The 12,121-nt window shown below is 27.3% G+C and overlaps 1 protein-coding gene and 1 non-coding gene across 2 annotated transcripts; one reads left to right on the top strand and one right to left on the bottom strand.

Annotated features, from left to right (window-relative positions):
* Positions 1–439: 439 nt before the first annotated feature.
* TRNAW-CCA (transfer RNA tryptophan (anticodon CCA)) lies at positions 440–511 on the bottom strand. Its single transcript has one exon. It is a non-coding gene; the product is annotated as a tRNA-Trp (tRNA).
* Positions 512–566: 55 nt separating this feature from the next.
* LOC101513593 (inactive RHOMBOID-like protein 8) lies at positions 567–3,594 on the top strand. The gene is made up of 6 exons (XM_004515598.4): positions 567–970; positions 1,111–1,274; positions 1,771–1,934; positions 2,022–2,293; positions 2,409–2,535; positions 3,194–3,594. Exons 1-6 carry the CDS (start codon positions 687–689, stop codon positions 3,311–3,313), a joined length of 1,131 nt encoding a protein of 376 aa, XP_004515655.1. The 5' UTR covers positions 567–686; the 3' UTR covers positions 3,314–3,594.
* Positions 3,595–12,121: the final 8,527 nt, after the last annotated feature.

The raw sequence follows: 12,121 nt of genomic DNA, 5'->3' as shown, positions 1-12,121 counted from the left end.
TTTCAATCCGGGATGCTCTAATTTTTGCCTAGGTCGCCTTTTCAGGTTTTCAACCTAGTAGCCCAAATTTTTTTTTAAGCATAATATTTCTTGACTGCATCTGAGTTTACTGGAAGTGGAAGCTCATCTCCATCCATTTCTGCGAGTATTAGAGCTCCCCCAGAGAAAGCTTTTTTCACAACATATGGTCCTTCGTAGTTCGGAGTCCACTTTCCCCGAGAATCTTTTTTTATGGGCAATATTTTCTTCAAAACTAATTCTCCTTCTCGAAACTCTCCACACGTGAAATGTGAAACAAGGAAAAGTGACATTTTTTTATATGTGTTTTTTAAGTTTTAAGTAAAGAGAATGTAATGATATTGCATATGGGCTGATTGGGCCTGTTTGAGCCCAAGTCCGTTGAATTCAAAAGCAAAAAATTTCCAATGGAAGAGGGATTTGAACCCGACGTGAATCGAACACGCAACCTTCTGATCTGGAGTCAGACGCGCTACCATTGCGCCACGGATCCATTGGATGTTATACAATCTTCTTTAATCATATTTGGATCCTAAACGTTTTGTTTACTATAAAAACAGAAAACAAAACGAAAGTTTTCCCGCCAAACTCAACGAACCAAACGATTTTTTTCGTTTCACTCTCTATCTCTTCTTGGAGATAGAATCTTGAATTTTGGCGGGAAATCAATGGAAGAAAGTTCAGAATACATCGACATCAAGCTTTCTCCGGCGAAGCTTCCTTTCGATCTTCCTCAAGATCCGCCGCTGAAATCTAACCGCCGTCTCCGGCGAAGAGGCGACACATGGGTAGTTTCTGTGTTGGTAATAATCCACATAGGGTTTTTCATAGCGACGATGTTGGTAAACGATTGCTGGACCAATTCTCACGGGGATTGTACTCTTCCATCCCTAGGAAGGTTATCGTTTCAGCATCTCTCTGAAAATCCATTGTTAGGTCCTTCCATGTCTAAGTGAGTCCTTCACACGCTCTATGCTCTGTTCAAACTGATTCTATATTGTATCTATTCAATTGAATTTGAGTTTGATTTTCAATTTAGGTTTCAATTAAAGTAAAATTGAGCTACATTTAATGTGGAATTTGTTAGTGTAGGTTGGATGAAATGGGAGCTCTTCGAAGGAACTTTTTGACGGAATATCATGAATCTTGGCGTCTTTTCACGTTTCCATTTTTGCACGCTGGACTCTTTCATCTAATCATCAATCTCTGCAGTGTCATCTATGTGGGAATTCACCTAGAACAGGAGTTTGGGCCACGTAATTTTTTTTCTTTTTTTAATAAATATTTTAGATTATTTTTATACACCATTAATATAAAAAGATTTACAATGTTAATCACTTGAAATATTAACAAACGATTAAGGACACTTATTAGAAGTATAACTTAATGGACTCTTGGATTTTTAAGATTGAGATGATGACTCGATCGACATAAGTTTAAAAAATAGGAAAAATGAAAATGTCCCTCAAAACTGAGTCAACTTGTCCCGCGTCACTGTTGTAGCTGCAAAGACGATGAAAACTGTTAAATTATAATGCCGACAAATGTCGTCATTAGAGTTTCACGTGACTTTTAAGGATTCAGTTCTAGGTGGATTGTGATCCATCATAGAATTTCTCCGTCAACAAATCACAAACCAATAAATCTTTTTTTTCACTTACTCCTACTGATTGAAGGGATCTAAATTAAAAAAAGTATATTGAAATGCTTTCATATTGTTCAATTTTATGAGTTTTTTTTTTTAATTTGCAGTACGGATTGGTATAATCTATATACTATCTGCTTTTGTGGGCACCTTAATGGCTTCTCTTTTTCTTCAAAACATCCCTGCTGTTGGTTCTTCTGGTGCTTTATATGGATTACTAGGAACATTGCTTTCAGAACTTGTTTGGAACTGGAAATTTCATACCAATAAGGTGCTTCTTCTTAGTTCTTCACCTCATTGCTGTTTCTCATCGTTCTGCATGATTTATTTTTGATCAACTTTTCTTTGTTAAATGCAGGTTTCAGAAATAGCATCATTAGTTTTTATCTTTGTGTGCAACTTCTTCCTTGGTTTTCTTCCTTATGTAAACAACTTTTCAAGCATTGGAGGTTTTATATCAGGATTCCTTCTAGGAACTGTTCTTTTATTCACCCCTCAGATACAACAAGTAATTCCAAATAAAGGAGATCGCATTGATTATGGTTTCAAAAGTTACATCAAGTTGAAGTTCAAGCAAAAGCTAGACAGACCAGTTACCAGAATTGTTTCTCTTATTCTCTTCACCCTGCTGTATGTTTTATTTTCTTTTTACATTTTCTTGTTTTGTGCTATTTAATTTGCGGTGTTACGTACTTTCTGGTATATGTCAAATCATTATATGAGAAGGTTCTTTCTATATATGCAGATTGGCTGGTTGTCTTGTTGCAGTTCTTTATGGAATCAACATCAACAGTTATTGCACATGGTGTCCATATGTTGACTGTATCCCTTTCACAAGCTGGCATTGCAAAGACAGGGAAAACTTTTGTGAGGTATACACCTTACTTTTGGCATTTCCCAAATTTAAATACCTAACAAAATATATATCACTTGGGTGCGTATTGAATTGTTGGTTTGTTAATATTAATATATCACATGGGTCAGTATTGAATTGTTAGTTTATTAATATTAACTGCACGGTGACCAGTTAGATTGAAAAGAAATTGAATATATTAAACCCAATGGGAATGTAAATATACTAACAGATTACTGCAACTTTTTCTTATCTATTAGTTTATCTGCTTTGGCTACTAGCTATTTTTCAATATCCTCTCCACACTTCATTTTCAGTTATTACTGCTACTATATGATTTGTAAACACTCTGTTATTATTGGTATGTATAGATACTAGTCAAAATTATTTCTAAACATAAGTTTCATAAAGCATCTTCAAAATTGATTTTGCCTCTAGATATCAGTCAAATTAATAGTAAAAATTAGAGTTTATCGTTAGGTTGAATAATCTATATCAAGTTTTAAATCCAACTTGTTTTTTTAGTAAAAACATTCCATCAAAATTTAATTCAACTCAAATTCATTTACTTTTACAAAATCTTATAAAATCATGTTTGATAAAAGTCACTCAGGGTATTAATTTACTGGATGATGTTAATTCCTAAAACTCCTGCTGGTTATGTACTACAACTGCAGACAATGGTGAGTAATGCTCACCTAACAATGACATGTTTGGGGAATGGCAACTTCAAGGTCTTTCATTACACCAACATCTCTCGAGCAAGGATTAATGATTTGTGCAATCTGATATGTTGATGAGACAGATTGTTAGGATAATTCTTTTTGCCCAAATTACCAGGTAACACTGTATAGGTGAAGATAGCTTTATATCTTACCAAATTGTCATATTCTTTTTCTGAATATAAAGAATTAGGAGCTTAATTAGAAACTTAGAGGAGCTGATCGGACACAATCTGATGCAAGAGTTTGTGGAGCTTGTCTTTGGATGTAAATACCATTTGGGTGTAACATTTCAAGTTCTTGTTGTGCAATAAATTCATTTCATGCTAGTAGAAAATTGAAGTTGCGGGGAAAAAGTGATTTCATTTTTTAAAATTTAGTTTAATAAGATTCCACTTCAAAAGCTTGGTGTTTTTACTTTTCATATTTAGGGATACTAGTATATTGTCATTTTCATCCATTTTAAAAACATAAAGAGTGACAGCTATGTGACACTTGGAACCACTTTTCCAGTTCTGTTATTATAAGTCTAAGAATACGCCTGCATAATTTGTAACTGCATAAAATACATGTGGCTGCAGCTATAATAAGCCTGTGACTTGTGAGTTGTTGAATATACCCCCGCCACCGCCGCCTTTGCAATTAAAAGCTATCAAATCACAGTGCTGTAAATAAGTGCAATAAAGACTTAAATTCCATTAGCGTGGGCCCCAAATTTGTATAGGCTTCATAGTTAATTAGTTACAGCACATTGAGATTGAGGTGTGCCAAAACCTTCTGAGCAAATTGTGGATCCGTTAAATAAATGGAGTAGAGTAGGTTTGTACATCGTACTCATTGCCAAACCAACCAAGCAGATCAACCAACTCAGAGCAGAAGATTAGAGGGGAGAAAAAGCATGCTACTTATATTCTTTTTTGGTATTCTGTACTTCTGTTTTAAATATATAAATAATTGCAGGGCACCACTTTTTATTTAAAAATGATTAAAATCAAATTTCGGCTGAAAAAAATTCTTAAGTCTTTTTCATTGGACCATGGTACTGTCGGCTAAGAAAATATACACACTGAACCAACATACCTTTAGCTAAACCCATTAATAACCCCTCAAATACTTGACCTGTGCATCTCCATATGTGGTGGATACTTGTACTATACATTATATGGTGGTAGGAGTCTTATCCCACTAATGACCCACTTTATCTCTGCGCTGGAGCAGCTGGTTGCTCCTCCATCTCAACTGATCTGTCAAATTTTAAGTGGAAATTAAGTCCCCAAAAAAAAATATACACCGCATTGATGGGACTAAACTAACAAACAACATTTTAGATTATACGTATTTATTATATTATTTAAATATGATTTAAGTTAATTAAAACTTATTTATAATTAGATAAAATATTGTACTTATGTAAATTACTTAAAAGCACTAATTAAAAATACATCTTACATTAATTATATCATAATTTTTTATATTATCATCTCGAATTTTATATTTTTCATTATTTTTTTTGAATTATGCACGATTCTCGACATTATAGATCATGTAACAGGATACTAAAACAAAAGTGTTTTCATTAATTAAATGATGTTACGCGATGATATACATCACGGCGTTGATAATAAAAGAAAGATTACAAGTTAAGATATACTACTACATAATTTCAGATACCACCGTACGGATAAATTCTCCGAAAGCTCTTGTCCGGTTAAAGGGCCAGTATTTCAGGCACGTTATAAAAAAAAATTGGCCTTATGAATATTATCTTTTGTTTTTAATCTTTTTATTTTTTTATCAAATAATAATTTTTTAAATACTTTACATTTATAATTTTTATTTTTAAGTCAATTTATATATATCTTTTGAATTTTTAAATAATTTTTTTATAGTTATGTTTATGACATTATAAGAATCTTGTACAGAAAAATTTAAATTTTTTAATTAAAAATGAATTATGAATTTTTAAATATTTGGTGTGAAAAAACTCATTTAATTTATTTTTTATTAAAAAAAATTAAATTTTTGTACGAAATTTTTTATAATATTTATAAAAAGTCATTTAAAAAATTTAAATTAAACATATGAATTAATTTAAAAGCAGGAATAAAATTATAAAATTTTTGAAGAATTACGATTTTGTAATAAATTAAAAATAAAATATGATATATTTATAAATTAATTTTAAAATTATTTATTTTATTAAAAAACGTTTAACGAGTTGAAGAAAAAAAATATTGTGGGACTATTATTATATAAATGAAAGTTTGATGATCGTCGAAAGAAGATTTTTTTATATATATTTTTTATTTTAAAAAAAATTAACTATTATACTCTACATTGAAAAATATGTTCTATTTTTGCACTTTTAAGATCCAAGATTTTTATAAAAAAAAAAAAAATAAGAGTTTGCATATCGGAGATGCGACCATGTACTAAATTTTAATTTTTTTTAATTTAACAAAACAATAATTATTAATTTAAAAATAAAAAGTAATAAAAATATTTAAAAAAATAAAATAATATTAATAAAATAAAACAAAATACATTTAATATAAAATATACATCAAACTTAATGCAGTTGAGGAGACATGCCAAAACAAATAACGTGTACCTAATATTTTGCGGATAAAGTAGCAACATAATTTTATTTTATTAACAACTCTCTCTTATTTTTTCTTTGATCTGATAAATAAATAAAATAAAATATTACTAATTAATAAATAAAACATAAAATATTATAAAAAAATTAAGATAACACTAATAAAATAAAATATATTTAATAAAAAAGAATACATCAAATTTAGTATAGTTGAGTAAATATGTTGAAACAAATAAAATATTTCTGACTAAAAAATTATTAGAATGTGACCTCTGAATGTCAAAAAAAAAATAAAATATTTTAATAAATATTTTTAAATATAGAGTATAATAATTAATTTTAAAAAAAATGATATATAAAAAAAAAAAAACAAATCATAGAAAGAATCTTTGAGTCCCTACCTATCAAGCAAGATCAACTAGAGTGCGTCATCCATCGAAGTTGACACTAGTAAGTGCTAATTAACTTCGACACCTTCACAAGGCTTTGCCTTGTTCATTCTCCTCACCACTACATATGAGGTGTAAATTCACATATCAATTTTAATAAGTTGAAGAATGTAAATTCACATTACAAAATCACAGTCAAAATAGTTTCGATACTCCTATCAACTAGGGATGTAAATAGCTACCTATTTCCACGATACTCCTAAATAATTTTAGCTTATTTTATTATATATTTACGGATATCTACAAATATCCACAGTATAATTCATGTACAAAATACTATACAATAAATTGTTTCTTCACTCAAGATTTCAATTATATATCGACTAAATAACAACTAAAAACAATCATTACAACTAAAAACTAGTATTACTATACAATATAAAAATACATCATAATATTAATATATCACATTTTGATAAATAATTTTTTTTTATCATCGTATAAGTCCCAGCCACCTACGTAAAAATTTATCCAAAAGTGTCCGATTTATAGAGCATAGGAGTAACTAAATAGGAGCACTTGATTACCATAAATGGTTATTTGATTGTTAAAAGCTTTTCCGAAAAATGTATATAATTATGGAAGGCTCCCCCCTTTTAAGGACAGTGGGAGGAGAAGGAGAAGGAGAAAGGGACAATAGTGGGAGGGAATCCTGAAGTGGGTGAGTGTCACCAACTCTATTGAACCGAAAGGAAAAGTTAAAAGAAAAATTTAAAATGAAAGGGTTCCTTTGATAACCTCTCACCATCAATGGTAGTTAGTCAAAGATGGCAATAAGGTTATATCATATCATAGACCCTATAAACTAAAGCATTAGAATTAGAATTAAAATTTGATGATTGGGTCCTTTCTTCTTGTATAATAATTGCAAACCCCTTTTACTTGTTTCTTAGTATTAGTAACAAACAAGTACTACTAATTAGTTGACCCGCGTTAACGAGTCCATTCCCTTTTGTATAATAACTCTAGTTAGTTTCTCACGCGTTCTCAAGCACTTAACACAAATGGACCCATAGATATATGCTATATAGTTGAAAGGATTGAAGTGATGGAATTTTATTTACGTATCTTCTTAGTAAGCCATGAAATGTGTAGTGTAAAATATTGTAGATCATATTATGTATAGATGACGTGTTTGCACATAGTTATCTTCATCTTTTTCTTGCTACAAATATCTTCATCTTTAATCATATCTATGCTCCCCACAAAATTGTTAGAGGAAGAAATAGAGTCAAATTATAATGGATTCCGTAACTCATCTAATTTGAATTCAAGAGTTAAAATCGATAAAATAACGTAATAACTAATATTAACATTTGTTTATTAAAAATATAAAATAGTAAGAGAATCATACACCATAGTAAAAATAAAAAGATATGTATTTCAAATCAGCCATATGTCCCTTTCTCCAGTTTTTATATTTCAAAAAAAATATACTTCACCAAAAGCTATTAACTAAGAAAAACATTATTACGTAAAATTTCTCAAAATATTATTATTATTATTTAACTCGTAAGAGAAATGGACAGTTAAAAACAAAAACAAAAAATTATTTTAATCTATATATAAGTAAGTTTAACACTCTAGTAATAATAAAGATAAAATACTTCATGCTTCATTTAACTTGATTTTATATAATAATTTCGTTATTTATTTTTTTATTTTTATTAAATTAATCATTTATTTAATTTTATGTAATAATTTGATCATTTATATTTTAAAATATCAACAAAAAATTATATAAATTTAAAAAATTCATCATCATCTTCAAACAAAACATAGAAAATTCATCATCATTTTCAAACAAAATACAGTAAATTAGTAATTATCTTTAACAAAATTTATATTTTCATCAAATTCATAACAAATATTTTTACATAAACTCATATTTTCATCTCCAACAACAACATTAAATTCATCAAATGGAGAACTCACATTTTAAAATTTAGGCTATGAATTTGATTTGGAGAATAATAAAAATTAAGAAGAAAAGCATATTGTCTTGGTTATTTATTTAGGGATCAAATTTTAAAGTATGAGTTATTTATGTGATGAATTTGATGTTGTTGTTGTATTTGAGTTATTTAAATAAATAATCAAATAAAAAATAAAATAAAAAATTAAATAACTGAATTATTAATTAAATTAAGTTAAGAGATCGCATGAAATTTTTACATAAAATAAAATAAATCAAATAGAGATAAAGTGTTCTGAATTCTATAATCAATATTTATGTATTAAATTTGATCTCTCAATCTCATATAGTCAGGTCTCGTTTTTTATATCAACAATTTAAATTTTTTTAAATTTAAATATTAATAAACTTATTTAATAGTATACCTTAACTCTAATCATTTAATATTTTCAATTAATAAGTCAAACTTTCATAATTATAAAAATTTAATATCTTTCATATTTTCTTTCATATTTTCAACCATATATTTAATATCTTAATATTTAAAAACTTTATAATTTAAAAATATTATGTAATACAAGAAAATATTATTAATAGTTATTTTAAAGATTATTACTCTCTCTGGTCACTATTATAAATAAAAATAACTACTTTCATAATTATTAAAAAAATTATTTAGATACAATTAATTTTCTAGATATCGCGTAAAATATAATTTAAATTTACAAAATTGCCTCTTTAAACATCAAATATTCAACTATCGATATTAAATGTATTTATTAAAATCAAAATATATTAAAAATATTAATATTAAATAAATTAAAAATAATTAATTTTTATTTATAATAGTGATTAAGATTTTAAACTACTTTTTGTGTTTATAATAGTAACAAAAGACACTTTATTGAATGTTATTCACTTGAGTGACATGTGTTTAGTGATGTGAATCAAGTGACTGACAATTTTGCTAAATATGGTTAAGTTGGATGGTACATTTAATTTTTTTATTTTACGTATTTTTTTATTTCTAATGCCCTGAGAGTAGATGCTTCTTGTATTTCTTTTACCAGAAGTTTTTAACTTTTGTTTTGGGATTTAGCCCTTTTAATAAAAAAAATTTAAAGGAATTAAGCAATTAATGATTGATATTGTGTGGAACATTTGCACAGCTGATTTTATAATATATTTAACAATTAGGTCTAGTTTTTGAACTTTTAAAGAAACAATTTAGGCCTACTTAAAAAAAAGTATGATTGTTATTGTAAAAAAAAAAAAGGAATATGATTGTTGGTCCCTCCCAACCCCTAACATTAATCCTCGATGTAACTCATCAAATATTCTGTGATCAATTTCAAATCAGCAATATGTCCCCTGCTAGAATCAAGAATTTAAGACTAATTAAGAAGAATGAAAGTTTCAGTGGTCCCTCATAAACTCAATTAAATTCAGAATTCAAGACTCATATGACAACTCTTCAACATAGTGGAAAAGGCATTAGATAAAAGGAATTTGAAATGCCAAATATTCATCCGCTAAAAAGAATTTAAAGCACTAAATATATCGATCGAAAAATATAAACTTTATACTTAATTAATAATTATTTTTATGGATAATTGCTAAAATGTCCATTGAGGTTTTTTAAAAAGGAAGAATTTCACTAAATATTTTATGAAAGAACTCTTCTTTACTTGACTAAGAAAGATTTTGATATTTTTTTAAATTTGTTTTTATCTTTCTTAATCATGTCCTAAATTTTTCATCAAAAACAGTTTTTTTAACCATAGACTATAACTTTTGTCGTATCTTTTGATGATATTTTTTAGTCGTCGTAATATATATGACTTGTTTCGATCAACAACATTATATAATTGGAACAATGAAAATTTCTTGCATATCAATTCTTACGTATCAAATGATTAACTTCACGTAGTTAATAAAATTTAATTAAAATCGAATCATTCGAAAGAATCTGAGTCAAAATTCGAAAATAATTTTTGACAAAATTTTATTTTATTTTCATCCAAAATTTATATTATTAGAATAAACATAAGGTTTAGAGACAAAAGGAAAATTGCAATTCATGTAAAAGGCGTGGACCATCTAAGAAGAGCACATTGGTGAAGATGAAAGGGATTTGGACAGCCATATCGATCCGTCCAAAGTGTTTACTTTTGGTCAATTAATGGGCTCACTTTAGAATGGTCATCGTATGTGTGTATATTTTGCACTTGGTCCCCAAATATTTTTGTATTATTATTCTATTTATATTTATAAAATATAATTAATTTTAGTTTTTTGGATAACTTTTTTATCCAAGGATGATTATTGTACTTTAAATTAATAAAAATTTATTAATATACCTATAAAATTTGTTAAGTTTTCAAAATTTTAGAATGGCTTTAAACATATATCGGTTTAAGTAGTTCAATGAATTATTCAATAGTTTGATAAATAATCTATTGACTCAATGTCAAAGTAAGGTCCATGATCAATCCAAGTTTTATAATATTGCATTGGTAAATAATTTTAATAACAGTTCAAAAATGGTAGAAGATAAATAAATTTAAGATTCTATTAAATTTTTGTCTTAAAAAATAATGTGATCTCAATTGTTTAATCAAAATCAAATTCATATTAACAATTTAAAATGTAAATTGTTGAATAAACTAATAACATTAAGTAATTAAAAATGTCATAAACGCATCATGTGATTGTAGTGAAACAATTTTCATATATTTCATAATATATAATTGTTGCATTAAAGCAAAGCAACACTTGCACAAATTAAGGGTCATTGGGACCTCCTCTACCATAGGTATTTTAAGAAATTAAGAAAACTACTTGTATTTTCTTTTAGTTATTTTCATTGATTCCCACATGGATCATAAGTGTATTTTGATATCTATTTAAGGAAATGGAACATTTACCATAGATGAATAAACAAGCCCTAGCCCACCACAAGATCCTACCTATTTTTACTAAGCAACGTTTGGATTTGAGTAACTTGTTTTGTCTGGCACTCAAGAATAGAAGCTTTTCTCTAATTTACGGTTTTGTATGAAAATGGCAGCCTTAAATGCTCGAGTTATATACATTTGCAGTTTATAGGTGGTACCACTATACCACTATTGTTTGTTTTCTTCTTCATTTTAAGGTTTTAATTCTTGCATTTTGGAGATCCCCAATTCATGAGATCAAGATTCAAGATCTCATGTATCTCAATTGAGATCAAACAGATCAAATAAATATAGATTTTAAATTTTGTTTCATAATTTTACGGAAGGAGGTATAAAGTTTGATCTATAGTGCTAATAAATTTTCTCCCCTTCTAATTAATTATTAAGCACTAATAGTTATCTATCTGTAAAACGTTTGGTAAAACCTTTCGCGATTCCTAAATTTTATTTTATGTAACAATTCAATCATTTATTTTTTTTTTTTTTCGAATTTGTTGGTTTAGTTTATTTTAAGTAAGGAATTGATAATTTATCTCTTAAAATGTAACCAATGTTATCATTTTTTACAAAACCCATAAATTTTATCATCTTCAACAAAATCATGATTTTTATCAAATATAGAACTCACATCTTTAGTGGTTTGATTTGGAGAAGGATAAAAAGAAGAAGAATAAGATATTATCTTGGTGATTTGGGGATCAAATCTTAAAATGTGAATTCTTTATTTGATTTTGTTGAAGATGAAAATATGAATTTATTTAAACATTTGAGTTATGAATTTGATAAATATATGAATTTTCTAGAAATTCATAATGAATTTTGTGTGAATGTGGTGGTGAAATTTTTTAGGTTGATATAAAAAAAAAAGATATTTTAAGATATAAAACATCAAATTGTTACTTAAAATTTAGTAAATGATCAATTTACTAAATAAAAAAGACTGAATTATTATATAAAAATTAA

This window comes from Cicer arietinum, chromosome 5, assembly GCF_000331145.2.
Source record: "Cicer arietinum cultivar CDC Frontier isolate Library 1 chromosome 5, Cicar.CDCFrontier_v2.0, whole genome shotgun sequence".
Taxonomy (NCBI): Eukaryota; Viridiplantae; Streptophyta; class Magnoliopsida; order Fabales; family Fabaceae; genus Cicer; species Cicer arietinum.
This window is presented reverse-complemented; position numbering and strand designations above follow the sequence as displayed.